The sequence below is a fragment of the Miniopterus schreibersii genome, assembly GCF_964146895.1.
Source record: "Miniopterus schreibersii genome assembly, chromosome: 13".
NCBI classification, from domain to species: Eukaryota; Metazoa; Chordata; class Mammalia; order Chiroptera; family Miniopteridae; genus Miniopterus; species Miniopterus schreibersii.
In genome coordinates this window covers 49,668,116-49,687,225 of record NC_138113.1, presented here as the reverse complement: position 1 = coordinate 49,687,225, position 19,110 = coordinate 49,668,116, and the positions used below count along the sequence as shown (strand labels likewise).

General features: G+C 45.4%; 1 protein-coding gene across 5 annotated transcripts in view; it reads left to right on the top strand.

Moving 5' to 3' along the window:
• Window positions 1-19,110, top strand: part of REEP1 (receptor accessory protein 1) — a 92,609-nt gene that overhangs the window by 37,124 nt on the left and 36,375 nt on the right. For all 5 annotated transcript variants that reach the window (XM_081157209.1, XM_081157207.1, XM_081157206.1 and 2 more), the window contains exons 2-3: window positions 5,133-5,205; window positions 18,407-18,483. In XM_081157209.1, coding sequence (XP_081013335.1) covers window positions 5,133-5,205; window positions 18,407-18,483 — 150 coding nt within the window. The remainder of the gene's footprint in view (window positions 1-5,132; window positions 5,206-18,406; window positions 18,484-19,110) is intronic.

Genomic DNA, 19,110 nt, shown 5'->3' with positions numbered 1-19,110 from the left:
GCCTTGCAGGTCGTGGCTGTCCTGGGTCTCCCAGCTACGGGACACTCCTGGGTCTTATAGAAACAAGTGCTAGACCCAGCTTTATCCCAGGACTGGGGTAATTAAGATAATTCTGACGATTGCGTCACCCCTCGTGGTGGTGGGACACCACAGACCATGGTCCTCTGCTTAGAGCCTCCCTCCTAGAGAAAATAATTTCACAGATCTGTGCAGCATTTTCGTTTTCAAAGTATTTTATTGTGTATCAGTCCGTTTGACCTTCCCACCACCTGTGGGAACACCCCATTGTGCAGAACAAGTGAAAACAAGTGGGGCTCCTGGGCACATCTTGAGTGGTGCTGCACAGACCAGCACCAAGATCCCCGAGCTCCAAGGCCTCTGAGGTTGTCTTTCCTTCTGTGTCCAGCTTAGGGTTCAGGTGGCTTTACAGCCAGGCCACGTACCCCAGTCATGGGAGCTGAGCAGCTCTGTGGACAGGGAAAGCCACGGAGTGTTCTGAGTATGGAAGGAGATCAGGTGTGTGTCAGATGGGCATGGAGGGGATTCTGAGGGACAAGGGGGAGTCCACAACACAGTGGTATTGACAGAGTGCCTCGTCTTGTTTTCAGCAGAACCCAAGCTGTGTTATAGTTTGCATGAGCCCTGGTAAGTGGGTTTGTGTGTTAGACAGTCTCATTTTAAATAAACCAGTCCTCATGATGACTTAAAAATATTTCCTCAGCAAACCAAAGATTCTTGGTAATACAAATAATGGGTGATTAAAATATTTTACTGATTTTGTTGGATCAAAAAAGTGAGAACATCACTGACTTAGCACCCAGGCTGTGAAATCTCACAGTCTTGTCCAGCCTTGCCGTGGACTTACTGTGTGATCTCAGCCCAGTTATTTAAGTTCTCTGACTCTTATTTGCATCTCTGGAATGGGGATGCTAATTATGTCTTTTCACAGAGATGTTGTACAAGCAAATGCAGGTAAAGCGCCTAAAGCCGGGCCAAGCACCCTGCAAAGAGCAATAATTTGCACCAGTTACTATGTGATGCTAACATTTTATTTTTGTTTCAAACATGAAGCTTTTGTTCTTGGTGTTGGTTTCCTGGATAACTGGACATCCCTCACTAGGACAGTTCCTTCCGTGTGCCCACCCTGTGATCATGGCCCTGAGCAACACACAGATGGAAAGAATGCGTATTGTTCTCATTCTGAAGCAAATGTTCTGAAGGCCCCTAAGTTGGAGCAAGAGGAGGGAGGAGGGGCAAACATAGGAGCAACGCTGCAGGCAGATAGATAAATGGAGCCAGTAGTTAGGGGTGGAGGGCTTCAGGGTCGCAGTGACCTTGGAGAAGGGAGGGTGGGTGCAGAGCCCGGAGGCTGTGAAGTGCAGCGCGAGGCTCTGTTCATAGGTAACTGGGAGGAGGGCTCTTCTAGAGGCTCTCATGCCTGCCACCTGCCCTCTGCTGGGGCTGACCGTCAGCGTGTAAGTAGCTGTGGATCCTGCTAAGTATTTTGCTGCTCTCCTCCTGACCCTGTAGAGAGAGTTGCATGAATCTATCAGGTGGGGTAAGTTCCTTGGAGAGAGAATGAAATTCTTTATGCTTCATTCACTCAACAGACATTTTTCAAGTATCCACTTGGGCAGGGGCCGTACCTGGGACCCCACTAGTGACCTGGGACTGCGCGATCTGGCTGGGGACACTGACTCAGCCAGCACAGCTGGCCCAGGAGACAAAGGCAGGCCCTGTCACCAGGCTGCCTGTCCACGTCCCAGCTCTGCTCCTGGCTGTGGTTCTCTTGGGCCTTCGAGTCCCGTCTGTAAAGGGGAGGGGAGGTCTTATCCCATCTGGGTGCTGAGAGGATTAAGCGAGAGAATGTACCGGACGTGTAGAGCTGTGCCTGGCATTGGCAGCACTCAGTGATATTAATATCATTACTTTTAATGTTTTATTAATATTACTACATAAGGGCTGTAATGGACTTAAAGAATGTCAAGAAAATTCTAAGGGACAAATGATCAAAGACTCACAGAAATGGCTTGAGATGGATCTTAAAGGATTAGTGGGACTTTATCAGGAAAAAACAGTTGTGGGGTTGTGGGAAGATCATGCCCTGAGATTTAGGCAGGACAGAGAGCAGGCGGGAAGTCACAGTTGTGAGTGAGCGAGCGTGGCTCACTGTGGGGACAGCTGCAGGCTGAGGGCAGGCGAGCCGGGAATCTGGGCAGGAAGGCGGGTGGGGGTGGCCGGGGGGGTGGGGGGGGAGGGCTTACAAAGGCACTTGGACTGCATGGACGTAGGTACCAAACCCTTTTGGCCTGGATCTGCTCAATTGTTATTTCTTTTCTCCAAAATAGATTTACAAGTACTTGCCATCTTAATCTCATTCTCCCTTCCCTGGGCAGGGAAATGCTCGGCGTGCTCCTTTACCTGCCAGGGTTACTGAGATTTTAGGGGACTGAAAAAGCAGATTTGTCTTGCTGTCCCTGTGCTGTCAGGGAGGGGGGATACTGGCTGCCCCTTCACATCAGGAGTCCAGCAGATGGAGCACAGGCCTCCAGGCTGCACATCACTGAGACGGCCCCCGTTCTGTGACCGTCAGAGGTGTTGCTGCTCCTGGGAGCTCCCAGAGGAGCAAATCGAGGCCGAGTTTGCACCTGTCTCTCTGCTGGTCCCAGGCTGCCTCAGGGCAGGGACTGGAAACCATCCTGGCACACGGGGCTAAACCAGGGCATCTGTGCCAGAGGAGCCAGTGGCAGGTTGCCTGAGGCTTTGCTGAATCAGCCATTGCCACCTGGCATTCCCCTTGCTGCCGAGCCCTCAGTCCCAAGGTCATGAATGTGCCCCGCATGGCCCCGCCCCTTACTCCACCACTCTGCAGCGTCACACAGTGAGCACCATGTGCTTGCCCAGCACTTGCCAGGCCTGGGGGTGCGGTTATGAATGAGACAGACACCATCCTTGGCTTCGTGGGACATACAATGTGGCAGATAGACACCGAATAAACCGTTGCCTGTGTGTGAAAAAGGGCTAAGGAAGGGGATTGTTGTGGCCTGGAGGAGGGAGAGAAGAGCCTGGTCTGCAGGGGGTGAGGTCAGGAAAGGCCTCCCGGAGGAAAGCAGACTCTCCCTGGTGTCTGAGAATGCCTGGGAGGGGGGCAGGGGGGCACGGTTGGGAAGACCTCCCTCGCCTTCCTTTCAGACACTCGTCCCCTTTGCTGGCTTACCTTGCTCCCCACACATAATCCCTGCCTTCGCAGAGCATGGCCTTGCTTGCCAAGCCAGTGGACAGTGTTAGTAAAAAGCCCGGCTCGGAGGAGGTCCCCTGCAGGCATCAGCCAGCCTTCAGAGGCTGTGCTCTTTAGTGGGCATGGAACCGTAGATAAATAAGCAAGTGACTGACCGCTCTGTGCGCTGGTGACCTGTCAGAGAGAGGTTCCTTTGAGGCCGCCCGAGGACTGAGGTGATGCCTGGGGAGCACTTGGGGCAAGGCCTGTGTGAGGCCAGGTTACGAAACCCTTTCCCTGTCAGCATCTTAGAAACTGACTCTGTTCAGTTAACTCCGTTTTTCCCTGGCAACCCGATGACTGTAGAATGTCAGGTGTTCCCTGGCCGCAGCGCTGTGGGAAAACTGACCTCTGCCAGGTGAACTGCATCTGGACTCTGAATTTTCTGTCCGACCTCTGAATACTGATGAGGGAGCCAGAGCTTTGGGCTTCCCAGGTGCAGGGACCCTAGAAGTTCTGTCTGTGGGTTGACACAGGAGATGTTGGCTCCTGTGGGGCGGGGAGCCAGCGCGCTTCCTGTGCCCACTCAGCTTGCACCTGGATTGACACCTGGGGGTGACCGTATCTGTGTGGCGAAAGGACTAGACTCTTCTAGCGCCAACATTCTGTCAAGTCATACATTTAAAAATATCCATTGAGAACCTACTGTGTGGTAGGTGCTAGAAATACATTGTTGAATAAAACAGATCCATTCTGTGCCCTGAAGGCATTTACAGTCCAATGGGGAGCTCCTATCAATCAAAGTATCACCTAGACACTAGTAAAAGAGCACCCTGATAGTGTGCACATTGGGCTGTGGGCGCAGTGGGGAGACTGACCAGGGAAGGCTTCCGTGAACGTCATGATGGAGCTGGGATCTGATGAACAGGCATTATGAACCAGACACAGACGGGGGAGGGAACATTCTAGAAGGAGACCACAGCACAGGCAAAGGCTTGGTGTGGGACGGTGCAAGGTGGAGAGAACGAGGCCAGGTAGAGCTCTGCCAGGCAGGTCCTTAGAGGTAGGGCTGAGAGCTTCCTCAGTGACCCTGGGCCGTGGATCAGGGAGAGCTGCCCAAACAGTCACGCTGGGGTCATTTCTGCTGCTTCATCTTAAGAGCAGTGAGATCAGGTTAGTGCAGGGTGGGCATATGTGTGGCAGGAGGAGGGCTTGGCTTGAGTGGATTTGCAATTGAAAAGCTGATTCTGGCTACAGGATGCTGAAATTAAGTATGAGAGGAGTGACATTTGAAGGAACTTTTAGCGAAGAGGTTTGGCTTGGTGGTTTGGCCCTTGGACCAAAGGGTCTTGGGTTCGAGTCCCAGTCAAGGGCATGTATCTGATTTGCAGGTTGGAAGACAATCAATGTGCCTCTCTTACATTGATGTTTCTCTCTCTTCCCCCTTCCTTCCTCCTTTCCACTCTCTTTAAAAAAAAAAAATCAATGGAAAAAATATCCTCCAGTGAAGATTAACAAAAAAAACAAACAAAAATGTTCCAGTGGTGAAGGAAGCCCACAGTGTGGGCTGGTTTATAGAGCATCTCAGGGGGATTAGCAGAGAGGAAAGTTTGACCTCTAATATCAGGGGTCTTGACTGTTCAGGTTGGTGTCCCAGCCCACCCCATTTTTGGCTTCCATGACCCCAAATCACCCTTCTATGTTGCGGCCCTTACAGATTGTGGAGCTGTAACAGGAGGTTCCTAAGCACATCCCAGCCAGGAGCAGACCTTCAGAGCATTCAGAAACAAGAAATCAGGCCCACAGCAGCACTTTCTGTAGCTCAGAGAACTGTTCCTGGCATTGGAGACAGACATTTTCCATCTGATAGGATGAGTGAAAATCACATTTCTCTTTCTTTCTCTCTTCCCTGCAGGCTTATATTTGGCACCCTTTACCCTGCATATTATTCCTACAAGGCCGTGAAATCAAAGGACATTAAAGAATATGTAAGTAGCACTTTGGAGTGGGGGAAACTGGGTGTGAACTGGTGGGAGAAGGTGGGTGCTCTCTGATGTGGGCACTGGCCGCGGGGCAGAGGGGTCCCTTCACTACTCTTCTCCTGAGACATACGTGGTGTGCCCCAGGAACCTCTCCCTGCCTAGACTTCCTCCTCAGAACTAGAGGGTAGGAGTGAGGAAAGCAGGGAGGTACTGTGAGGAGTCGGAGGTCCCCAGTCTACCACATGCCACTGTGTGCCGTTGGATGAGTGACTTCACCTCTCTGGGCCTCAGGTTCTTTGTCTGGAAAACACCATGTAGACCATAAAGCATTGTTATTGGGAGACAGTCTGGCACCAGGGACAGGAGCACGGGTCCTAGAGTCCAGCAGACCTGGTTCAGCTCCTGGGTCTGTGACTCGGGCTCTACCCCATCCCAATTCTGCAGTTCAGATACCCCATGACTTAAGCCCTGTTGCTTTATAAGCTCGTAGAGGGCAGGAGTGGTTCATTACTCTATGACCATTTCCCCCACAGCACCTAGCAGGGGGCTGAGCACGTGGGAAGGGGCTCCTTGGTGCTTGCTGGTTTGGAGGATGTGTTATTGTTGGGTGATTTGGGAGCCGCGGCCATGGCCTTATATGTGCTGGGCACCTCTAGACAGGAGAACCATCAGACCACCTCTGACAAAGACCTGCAGGAGTGGGTTGTGAGGGAAGGAGAGACACCCAGGTCAAAGTACAGAGGAGGTGGATTTTGTCATCCAGAGCCTGAAGCCAGGTCCTGGCTCTGACACTTGATTGACGCGGTGCTGGGCAAGAATGTAACTTCCCCGAGCCTCCTTTCGTCACTTGAGCTGGGGGTGAACAGCAACAACCTGGCCCCAGTATTGTGAGGGACAGAGGGTCTTTGCTCTCCCTCTTTTGCTCAGAGGTGTCACTTGGCAAACTTGGCAGGTAAAGAAGTAACTCAGAGTAGGCTGGGAATGTCCTTATTTTCTTTCTCAGATTTCCCAGGACGTCTTTATGATGAAACCAGCCACCTCCAAGTCAACTGCAACCAGAGCTCACCCCCTCCCGGTTTCCTAGGACTGCTTGCCCTGGCTTACATTTGCTCCTAAGCAGGAGGTCCAGACGGGTGGGCTCTCCCCCGAGACTGGGAACCTCAGAATAGCTGTTAAGTTATAAGCACAGGACCTCATGATTCTCAGTTGACTTGGCACAGGGGTTATCAGGCAGCCTCTTCCAGGTCTCCCTTCCAGCCTAGGGTGCAGGGAAGCTGTGTCAGGTAAGGAGGCAGAGCTGGGGTCATCATGGTTCAAAGTCTGATCTTATGCTTTGCAGGAGCAGAAACTCAATTCTGTCAGCTTTTCTGGGAGAAATCAAACCCTGGTAAATTGTTTTGCTCTGACCAATCTCACAGGAGCCTGGTTTATAACTAGAATGGCAATGCATAAGTTTAAAGTGAAAAATAAACCGGACAAGCAGAGCAGCTGTTTGTGTTGGCTGGTGAACCCATGCTTTTCCCAGTGGTGAAAGCTTGAGGGTGACGGTTGGAAGGTTTCTTGGTGAAACTGGAATTGGAAGAAAGGAGCTGAATAGTATTGGGGGGGACTGGCATGCTCACTTCTTTCCCATTTTTCCAAGAGAGAAACCTGGGCATTTCCTTGTGCCCCTGCCTCTCCCTCACCACCCCACCCGATACACACACCTGGAGGTGACCACGTCTCTTCATCTCTAGCCCCCTAATAATCTTTCAGACCAGGTCTCTCCTTTTCTGCTGCTACTCTCTTAAACGAGGTCTTCATGCTATCTTCCCTGGAATGTTGCACTGGCCTCCTGTGTTAGGTTTTTATTGCTACTATAACACATTACCATGGATTTAATGACTTAAAACAGCACGAGGCTCTAGGGAAGAATCCACTACCTTGCCTTTTACAGTTCCTGGAGGCCGGTCACTTGCATTCCTTGGCCGAAGCCTCTTTCCCACCTTCAGAGTCACATGTTCCATTCCCTGACCATCTTTCCAAAGTCACATCTCCCTCTGACCAGCACTGGGACAGGGTCTCCACCTTTAAGTGCTCATGGGATACATTGGGCCCCCCTGAATAGTCCAGGATGATCTTCCGATCTGAAAGGTCTTAACTTGATGACTCTGCAAAGGCCCATTTGTCATATAAAGTAACATATTCATAGGTTCTGGAGACAAGGATAAGAATATTTGGGGGCCGGCAGGGACTAGTATTTTGCCTACCCCACTTGCTAACTAGTTCTCCTGCCTCCTGTCCCTCATCTCACACTCTATTGTCTATATAACTTTCAGAAGCCTTTTAAAAACAAAATACTCATTTCGCTCCCCTGGGATTCTGTAATGACTGCTTCTCACCTGCAAGATCAAGTCCAGACTCCATTATACAGTGTTGAACACCCTTTATATGCTCCTTCCTACTTTCCAGCCTCTTTTCTACAAGCACTGAGTGCTCTCAGTCCCAATACTGCAAGTGTGGCCTGTAGACCTGAATTATCAGCATCACCTGGGAGCCTGTTAGAAATGAAGACTCTCAAGCCCTGCCCAGACCTCCGGAATAAAAATCAGACTTTTTACAAGATCCTCAGTTTGGGAAATACAGCTTTCAACATTCATAGCTTCTTATGTCTTTCCAAACTTACTGCACTTAAACAGAAAGGAATGTATGGGAATTCCTAGAGCTAACTAGAAGGCTGAGGAAAGATACTCCGAAATTGGGAAGGATCCCAGAAGGCTGGGTGACAGGCAAGATTATGCCACAGGAAGGGTCCGGTTAGGAAACTGCTGCCAATATTGTCACCATGGACACTGACTGCCAGCTGCCTGTGCCTTTGGGACATTCCCTGAAGATTCAAAATCCTGGATGGGGCCTTTGATTTTTCCAAGCCTGAGACCTTAGTAATCCTGCCTCTGTGGGGTTATAGTGACTCATTGACTTACCTCTGAATGAGACAGTAATAGGACATCCCCTGGAGCATCACTAACTTCCACCCACCCTCCTTCCTGCCACATTGTGGAGCAGCAACCCTGGTTCCCTTGGTAATCAGGATCAGTCACCCCATCAAAGCCCATATGTCTCTTTATTATCTATTTCCTAGTGGCATGGTGGTTCTGAAATGGCCAGGTGACAGTCTAGTCTCTGCTTCTATTTCATTGAAACCATCTGTATCCCTGCTAGAAGCATCCACCTTCCACGTACTAAAATTATTAAAAAGTAGAACTCAGAAGTTTAGGGTTGAAAAACAGAAATGTTTGAGTCAGACTGTTACAGGCACCTCTCACAAACACCAGAGAGGTGTTACCGGACAGCCCCGAGTCAGAGACAGAGGGCTGTCCCACCTCGGTTCTCGTCTGCTGTATGACTTAATTCAAACGAGTGACTCCAGATAATTGTGCTGTGTTAAAGCAGATTTATTAAGAGAGTAAAACTTGCAGATTTATTAAAGGAGCAAGGCAAGCAGATCTGTCATCCAGCATAAAGCGCGGATGGGCGCTGTCGGCTAATCTGAGGAGCCAGTTGGGTGGGGAGTTTCTGCCTTATATACTTTTCTGTCTATAGATTTAAAAATTCCTCTGCTGAATATCTTAGTACAGATTAATTTTCAAGGTCCCCTTTTTACTTTGTTGTGACTTTCCCAGAATTCATGAGAAGCACCTGGCCTGGCAATATTATCTTGCCAAGCCCTGAGACTGCTGGCTTTTCTGTTTAGGGAGTGAAATAAACTGCTCTTTTTTTCCTTTCCCCTTCCCCCCTCCTTTCCTGCAGTCTCTCATTAGAGAGGCTTTTAACCATTTGCTCTCAAGTGTCCTTAGTTTGGGGAAGATAATGGCTTGTTATTTATAAGCCAGCTGCAAATTGCCCACACTGTTTGGCCTTGTTTAATTTTCTTGTCTCAGTTTCCCTGTTCCTCTTGTCCTGGAATTTTCCTAGCTTCTTGCTATCCTTTAACGAGACCAATGAATCTCAAACTTTAACATGCATATGTGTGAACAGAGGATTTCATTAAAATACACATTCTGATCTATTAGGTCTCAGGTGGGGCCTGGGATTCTCTATTTCTATGTATTTCCAACAAGCTTCTCCATGATTCGAAGGTGCTGATTAAGCACAGGCCACAAATATCTGCATTCTGGGGGTCCATTCACATCATTCCAAAATGTGATCACATCTCAACACCAGCTTCTTAGTCGTCCATCCAAGTACTTGACTGTGTTGCCAAATCCTTACCTGGTATTTTAAAATTACTTGGGATTTGTTTTAATCAGATATAGTAAGGCATGCAGATGCAGAAATGACTGTCATGAATGAAGAAGTTTTTAATTACAGCTCCCTAAAAGTGGGAGGCCCAGCATACCCACAGGGCCACATGGAGAAGCACCAGGGTTGGTCAGGAGTCAAGAAGAGTGAGGGGAATAGGTGGGCAACAACCTCTATTGTGGTTTCTGCAGGGAAGTCAATGTAAGGCAGGATAGTCAGGTTTAGGGTTGGCTAGTTGGAATAACTTCAGCAGGCTGTGGGGTGTGAGGGCTGCCCTAGTTGTCTTGGTACCTAGCCCCGCGGTTATTAGGGCTGTGAGAGCGCCATAATGGAGGTAGTTTGGAGTATGGGCTCTGGATTGGTCAGTTTGCATATGAAAGGTCCACTCTGGGGCAAGTCTTGCTATTTCTAAGAATTGGCTGGTCCTGGGAGGGAAAGTCTCCCCCAGTCAGCAAGGCCTCAAATGCCAGAGCATCAAAAGTACAGAAAATGAGAAAATATAGTTAATACACCTGGTGGCAGTGTGAAGGTGTCACCTCAGGACATTGCTCCTTGCAGGCTAAGTGCACTACTACAAGTTCTGCCTGCAGAGGAATTTCACTTCCTCACTCTCTCAGGGCCACTCAGACTATCCAGTTGTCCACTGTGAGATCCTGTCGGCAGATGGTATAGAGTTATCTGTAAATCAGGCTCAAATTGTTGCTTTCTCAGTCACTTGACATAGGGAATTCCCTCTGAGGCTGAAGCAGGGTCCAGATGCAAGAGGGAGTGTGAGAGACTCAGGAAATGGTGTGATTGACGTAGGGGAGGTTCCAAAGGTGAGGTGAGGCTAAAGAGGTGGATGAGCCTGCTGCCTCCACAGCCCATGGGGGAGGCCTCCTGCAGGCTGCCAGGAGCCCCGGGGGCATGGTGTCTCAGCCCATCTCTGTGGCTCACGGAAGGTCTCTAGACTCTGCTTCCCACCCTCTTGCTATGACTTAGGATCACAGCTTCTCCATATGTCCTCACTCATGGATCCTGCCCCTCTACAGTCCAAAGGGACTCCCTAGCCCTGCTGTCAACCATCTATTCCAGAGTAGCTCCTGGTCATCACCTCCCAAGTTGGCCATAGCTCCCTCTCTCTATTCTGGATGCTGTCCTGCCCACACTCGCGTCATCTTGCAAGGAGTTTTGGATAGAATCCCTTGAACCTGGCAAGTTCTGTTTCGCACCTTGGAAAAAATAGCTATCATTTGGTTACATTTCCTGGTGATTTATTTATGGTTTCCATCTCTGAGCCACCAGCATTCCATTTACCTTTTGAGGCTCAATGAATCATTCTCAGACCCCTCTCTGCAAAGAAAGTATTTTAAAGTGCAGGAGTGCCTGATGGAAACTTCTTTAGGCTAACACTTCAAGCCTCCTCTCTGCCATGCCTCCTTCAGCTTTGGCCATAGCCCCAACCTCCCTCCTGAGATTTGGTCTTGCCTTTCCAGAGGACTGTTAGGCATTCTTCAGAAATGTCTCTTGGATCCTGAAACTGCCTTTAGCTTCGTGGAGCTCAACCTCTTCTCCCTAAATTGCCTCTTTCTTTACTCTCTTGCTGGTGTAAGTGGCTCCATGTCACACCATGCCCCAACTTCAACAGGCCCCTTCCCTCCCATGTATACCCATCCATCTATTCAGCAGATACTCATGGGAAGCATTTGTTGGCTTGAAAGCATCCTAATTCTGACTTTTCTTCTCAAAAAGCCACCTAGACCAGTATTTCCCAAAGTATATTCCTTCTCAACCTTTTTGAAACTATCCTTTCCTGTTGACAATGCCAACATTTTAATCCAGTCATTCAAAACATATTCACTGACAGCGTGGCTCAGTGGTTGAGCATCGACCTAGGATCCAGGAGATTGAGGTTCGATTGCCAGTCAGGGCACATGCCTGGGTTGCAGGCTTGATTCCCAGTGGGGGGCGTGCAGGAGGCAGCTGATCAACGACTCTCTCATCATTGATGTTTCTATCTCTCTTTCCCTCTCCCTTCCTCTCTCTGAAATCAATAAAGATCTATTTTTAAAAAACACATATTCATTGAGTACATTCTATGTGCCAGGAACTGTTTTGGGTACTAGAGATATAATGGTGTGTAAAAGGAACTGGCCTCTACTCTCAGGGAACTTATGATCTAGTAAAAAAAGCATAGGACTAAACAGGTACTTTCAAAACAGAATAAATGTTAAGACAGGGAGCATGTATGACAGTGGGAGGGAGAAAGGAGCATGTACTTACCCAAACTTTGGGCATTTCCTAGAGGAAATGACAGTAAGGCTGAGATCTGAGGCCTGAAATCTGGAGGCAACAGAAGATATGCTGTTCAGGTTCATTATAACTGGAGTAGAAAATTCAAGCAAGTATGGGTGAGAAGGAGAGCTCTTTATGGAGGGAATCAGGGTCCAGTTCATGCAAGGACTTTTATGCCAATTTAAGGATGCAAGGACTTTTTCACAATTTGAGGAATATGGGCTTTATCTTAACAACAATAAGGAATTATTGAAGGCTTTAAGCTCGGAAGGAGAATCACCAAATTTGGGTTTAACAAGATCATTCTGGCTGGAATATGGAGCACAGATTGGGAAGGGGGCAGAGATAAAAGAGCAAGCAGAAGGCTGTTGTTCCAGACAGGAGCTGTTGTTGGACTGAAGTAAGGAAATGGCAGAGGGGATGGAGAAAGAAGATAGGTTCAACATAAATAAGAGGGTGAAGTGATCAAACATGCTGATTGGTTGGCTGTGTTATGTGAGCAAGTGCGGAGTTTTACCCAGGAAGAGCGTCTCATCTAGAATTAGAACAGAATGTCTAAAACAAAGCCCTGGAAGGAATTGGTGGGCCTGAGAAGTAGCTAGAAACTCAAGAGGGAATCCAGTACAGTTGTGTCGGGGAAGTTTTTTGGGAAGTGATAGTTTCACATCCAGCTAAAAAGTCAAGCGAGCCAAGTAAAAAATGGAAACACGGTTCCTTACACTTCCTTGAAGCATGTTATTAAAACGAAAACCTCAGTTAGAGCAGTACTGATGTGAGGAATGCGGTGTAGTGAGTAAGTGCGGGATGACAAAGTAGACACAAGTATAGATGACTCACTGGTGAATTTTGTAGCTAAGAGTTTTGTCAAGGAAAGGGGACTTTTAAAATTGTTGTCATAGCCCTTTGTCTTCATTTAAGATATTAGAGTATGGTTTGAGTCCTGAAAAGAAAGAGCCAGGAGAGAGGAAATTCAGGCTCCTGGCTGGATATCTGGATACCATTGTTGGGAGTTTTTGGATCCTGGGCCCCAGCATGCCATGGACTTTACAGTTGGACAAGACCTTGTTTCTCCCTTGCTAAGGTGCCTCTTCTGTTGCCAGTCACCTTGGCAGCATGTAGTCGCTCAGACAGCAGTTACCTTTGATGGACTAAACCAACATGATTCCCAGGGACAGTCTTATTTTTCCGAATAAAGGTTTCTAAGTACAGTTGACCCATGAACAACATGAGTTTGAACTGTGTGGGTCCACTTATACACAGATTTATTTTCAGTTGACCTGAGCAGTTCAAACCCTTGTCGTTCAGGGGTCAACTCCATGGTTAGGAATGGCATATGTGGAGGGCTGATTACAATTACATGTGAGTTTTTCTGTTATGCTGGAGATCAGATCCCCTAGCCTCTGTGTTGTTCAAGGGTCCAGTATAATTTATTCAGCAACATGACTCACAGTCACAAAGACAATAGGAATTTATCAGAACTGCCTGCATTTTTGAAAGATTTTTTTGCTAGGGATAGAATTCTATTTTGATTTTTTTTTTCTTTCAGCACTTTAAAGATATTCCTTTTTTTTCTCTTCTGGTATTCATTGTTTCTGATGAAAAATCAGCTATAATTCTTGTTGTTGTTCCCCGGTGGGTAATGTGTCTTTCCCTCCACCCTCTATTAAGATTTTCTGTTTCTTTTTCAGTAATTTTATTATGATGTAGCTAGGTGTGGGTTTTTGTGTATTTATCTCTGAGCCCCCTGGTCTGTGGATTTGCTATTTTTGACCAAATTTTGAAAATTTCAGTTAATATTTCCTCAAATAATTTTTGTCCCAGTCTCTTTTTTCTCGCCTCTGGAATTCCTATTCTATATATGTTAGACTGTTTGATGCTGTTCCACAGGTATTGAGAATCTCTCTCTCTCCCCCCCCCCAATGTAGACTTCAGTATGGTTGACTCTGTTACCTTGTCTTCAAATTTACAGATCTTTTTCTTGTATTGTGTACAATCTGCTGTTAATTTCATTCAATAATTTTTAAAATTTCAGATATTGTGTTTTCAGTTCTAGGGTGTCATTTGGTTCTTTTTAAAGAGTTTCCTTATTTCTCTTGAAATATTTCAAATATTCACTCATTATATCTACCTTTTCCTGTAGATTCTTTAACATATTTATACCCTTTTAAAGAAGAATAATACTTAACCAACTCCTTTCCTCCTAGGATAAGTGTCTTGTAGGGTGGTGAAAAGAAAAATCAGCTTTCATAACAAAAGCTTTGTTAATAAGTTGCTGTATATCTGTTATCTGTATGTCTGCTTTGATGAGGTAACTGTTCAGATCTTTTGCTTGTTTTATAAATGGGTTTATTTTTTATTGTTGAGTTTTAAGAGTTCTTTGTATATTTTGGATACAAGTACTTTATCATATATATAATATTTTCTATATATGTGTATACAGGGTGGGGCAAAAGCAGGTTTACAATTGTTTGTATGGAAAATAATGCAATAATAAATAATACAAGAATAAACTCTGTGTTTTGTGTACTCACAACTGTAAACCTTCTTTTGCCAAACCCTGTATAATATTTTCTCCCACTCTGTGGCTTATCTTTTTATTCTCTTAATTGTATCTTTTGCAGCGTAGAAGTTTTTCATTTTAATAAAGTCAGCTTACCAATTTTTTTCTTCCTTGGGTCATAGGTTGCCGTTATAGTAAAAAATTCATTGCCAAGCCCAAGGTCATCTGGATTTTTTCCTATGTTATCTTCTAGAAATGTTATAGTTTTGCATCATGCATTTAGGCCTATGATCCATTTGGAGTTGATTTTTGTGAAAGATGTCAGACCAGTGCCTAGATTCATTCATTAATTCACTCATTTACTTATTCATTTACTGATTTACTTATTTATTGGTTGATTGATGTCATGTGATGTCCAGTTGTTCCATCCCCATTTGTTGAGAAGACTGTTCTTTCTCCATTGAATTGCCTCTACTCCTTTGTCAAAGATCATTTGACTATATATGTGGGCTTTATTTCTGTGCTCTCTCTGTAGCTATTCTAAGATTAGATCTGCTTGTCTATTCTTTCAGCAATAACGCTGTCTTGATCGTTATAGTTTTATAGTGAGTCTTGAAGGCAGGTAGTGGCAGGCCTACAACTTTGTTCTTCATCATTATGGTGGCTGCCCTTGGTCTTTCACCTTTCCATTTGAACTTTAGAATCAGTTTGTTAGTGTCCACAAAAGAATTTGATGGTATTTTGATTTGGATTTCGTTGAATCTATAGGTCAAATTGGGAAGAACTAACATCTTGACAATATTGAGTCTTCCTACCCATGAACATGGAACATCTCTCCATTTATTTAGGTCTTTGATTTCTTTTATCAGAATTTTGTAGTTTTCCTTATATAGACCTTTTATCTGTTAGATATATGGTTATGCAATTATTAGATATATTCCTGAGTAATTCTTTTCTGGGCTGCTAATGCAAATGGTATTGTTTTTAAATTTTAAGTTCCAGTTTTCATTGTTGCTATATAGTAAATAACTTGTTTTTTACATATTAACCTAGTATCCTGCAACCTTGCTATCATTGCTTATTAGTTCCAGAAGTTTTTTTTTAATTCTTTTGGATTTTTTTACAAAGGCAATTATGCTATCTGCAAACCTGCAACCGAGGTACATGCCCTTGGCCGGAATCGAACCCGGGACCCTTCAGTTTGCAGGCCGACACTCTAAACACTGAGTTAAACTGGCTAGGGCGTTTGTTTGTTTGTTTGTTTTAATTTATCTTTATTGTTGAAAGTATTACGGTGTCCCCCTTTTTTTCTCATTGACCCCCTGTACCCTGCATCCCCCCAGGCCTTTTTTGTTTGTTTAGTTTTACTCAGCCACCTTGGAGTATTACCTGATTCTTTGCAATTCAGGGGCAAGCCAAGAATTTAAGGGGAATTTATATGTGGACCTTGGGGCTTTCCCCCTTATGGCTTGCTTCTTTCTCAGATTTTTTTAATCTCAATTTTCAGCATCTCTCCAGCAGTCTTCAAATTTCATTCTCCAATTCCTCAGGAAAATAAAACTGTGAGTTTCCTCTTGAGTTCTATCTGCTCCATGGTTTGCAGGCTGAGGAGTGTCCCAGCCACATCAACATGTATCCTGGTGTGGTTCCCTTATTTCAAGAGTCGAAGCCCTTTCATTTTCTGCGACATTTTGATAGCTTTCTAGTGCCTTCAAATAGTTGTTTTAAAATATTTTTTCCAGGATTAATTATCATTATTATCGGGAGGGTTAGTCCAATGTAAACTACTCCACTATTACCAGAAGCCAGAAAGAGAAGACTAAGGAATTTGGACTTAATTCTGCAGGCTGGAAGATTTTTATTTTTTTTTGACACTTGCAGAATAAATTTTTATTCTAAAAACAAATCTCAGTAACAATGAAATACCAAAGCTGGCCATTATAATAAAAATAAAAGAGTAAGAGAAATTGGATTTAATTCTTTTTCTGATAGATACAAAATTATCACTGTGATATACTGCCAGTGCTCATTTATCTGTATTTGAGTTATCCATTTTATGGGTTATCCAAGAAAATTTTAAAGTCATTGATTGGATTCTACCTACCAGAGATATACATCTGGATTGCCTTTATCTTCAAGTAAATAAATTCTCAAGCAGTGCAAACCAAATTGAACATTTGCTTAAGTAAATACAATTAGAAGATAAGTTTATGCTTACAAAATGGGCTCCAAAGCAAAGTATTGGTTTGCCTCCCCGTTTCCCTCAATATTTGCACATACAAAAAAACACACAACTATTGAAGTACTGGTATTTAAAAGTAACAAATTATACAACCTATAGACAGAGAAAGACATAACTAAATTCTTTCAAACCCAAAGCACAGGAAACTTTAAAGGCATATAATGACATTTAGTACTTAAAAAGTGGTTTTATATCTTTAAAGTGCTAAAGTAACACATACTCAAGAAAATTTCAGGCCTGTCTACAAAGTTCTGACTGATCTGTGGCCTGTTTATACTATCTTTTAAAAAAGAATATTGTCTTAAATGAATTGATAAGGTTGCATCAATCTTCTTTCCATTGGTCCTTGGATTTCCTTAAATGCCTCTTTTTATTTTTATTTTTTTAATCCTTACCCGAGGATATTTTTTCCATTGCTTTTCAGAGAGAGAGTGGAAGGGGGCGGGGGGAGAAACATTGATGTGACAGAGACACATCAATTGGTTGCCTTCCACATTTGCCCCGGGGATCAAGTTTGCAACCGAGGTATGTGCCCTTGGCCAGAACTGAACCCGGGACCCTTCAGTCTGCAGGCTGACACTGTAACCACTGAGCCAAACCGGCCAGGGCCATAAAATTCCTAATGTTAATTACCACCAACAAAGTTGCCAATATCAAATTTTGATCCTTTATTTTCTTTAGAATTTATACCTGCTGTGATGAAGAAACAGATGTCACCAAACTATTGTGGCTTGTGGTCATCGTGGATGTTGACATCTGGGATGTGTTCTGTGAAACACTTGTTATTTGAGTGTAGACTTTAAGGTGGTAGGAGCTGTATTTATTTAGACCCCTGGTGTTGTCATTTTAGAAGGTGCTGTGGGTTTCAGAGTGGTCACTGTCACTGAGGAAACTGAAGTTGTAGATGGTTTCATGGTACCTTTGGAAGATTCACCTGCATGGCTGAAAGGCACGTGTGAGGTATCCCCTGTTGATTTAGTAGTGGAGCTTTTGAGAAGCGTGGAAAGATTTCTGCTTGAAGGTCCCCCGAGTCTTCACCATCCACGGTGACTTTCATCAGCATTAGCACCAGCAGCATCCCCGCGATGCACACCCCCAGCCACCTTGCACACTGAGCCCCATTGTTCTGAGGACAGGACACAGCAGCCTGCTGGGTCCCCAGCTGAGGTGGCATGGCATGAGCGAGAGCGGCCCTTGTGCGCCCCTGAGCCACTCCGCATCCCCTTCCCCAGGCTGGGAGATTTAAAATTAAAGAGTAGTTTGATGAGTTCATGCTTTGGGGAGATTCGCATGGGGATGGTTTGTAGGGTGGGTTGATGAGCAGAAAGCCAAGAGACAAGGAAAACAGGAGAGAGGGCACCAAGGCCTCAGGGGGAGAGAGGCAGTGGAAATGGAGTGGATGGTTCCGTGGGAGAGGTTTTGAAGATCCAGTTTCTGCAAGGGGCCGTGGGGTTTTCCCTCAGGAGAGGATTCTTAGGTGGCCAGTGAGGATCACCACCGATCCATCCCAGAGAGGCTGGCCTTGCTACAGTTCATTGCCTGCTGTGTCTCTGGGAAGCCTGGAGAGTTCACTCACCTGGTATTATTCTTGGAAAAATGACCTGAGTGAATCCTAAGTCACTCCTGGTCTGCAGGTTTCCCTGGCTCACCTGAGGGCTCTTGAAGGTCACCTAGGGCCTACACTGACCTTGAGCCTGGGTCAGTTGTGGAAACAGCCTGTTTGCCTCCTGCCCCAAGGTCTGGAGTGGGACTAGACATGAGCTGGGGAGAGAAGGGGAGAGCAGGGTTAGAGATGCAGTATCCCTGCCTGGGCATGCCCAGCACTCACCGCCTGGCCTTTTCTGCTCAATGCTGGGCAGCCATGTGCCCTTGACCTTCTCACCTAGCTCTGCTGCTTTTTCGTTCAACAGGTCAAATGGATGATGTACTGGATTATATTTGCACTTTTCACCACGGCAGAGACATTCACTGACATCTTCCTGTGCTGGTAAGTGCTCCAGGAATTGGGACTTTTAAAGGGAAGATGTTGTCTGTGTCTGGGCAGAGGTGGGAAAGGCCTGGAAGCAGCCCAAAACCTTACTGCAGAACAGAGAAGCAGGGATTTTAACTGGGAAGTTTTAAACAAATTAGTCTATAAAGTTGCTCTTCATGTAAACAGTTACTGATGGACCTTATAAGAGCAGGTATCTTTCTTATAATGACATAATCATGGATAAGAGAAGCACAATTCCTCAATTAATGGAGTTGGTAAAGAAGCATTCATATGTTTTAAAAAAAAAGGAAAGAAAGAAAAGGTACATAAAAGTGTGCAATAAAACTGAGTGTCCCTTCCACTGTATTCACTCTCACTGTGACTACCATTCACAGTTGTATATGCTGTACTTAAAAATATATATGTATGTATATATACATATAAGCATAAATAATTCTATTTTTAATGGCCACATAGAATTTCATGGTATAGATGGGCCATAATTTATTTAATAAATCTCCTTTTGATGGACAGTTTTTTCCTCTTATAAACAATGAAGCTGTTACAGCAGTGGAGCAAGTAAAAATCATAAGCTAGTTCTATGTATTGTGTTGTATATTGTTAGGTAAAAGAGGCTGTGAA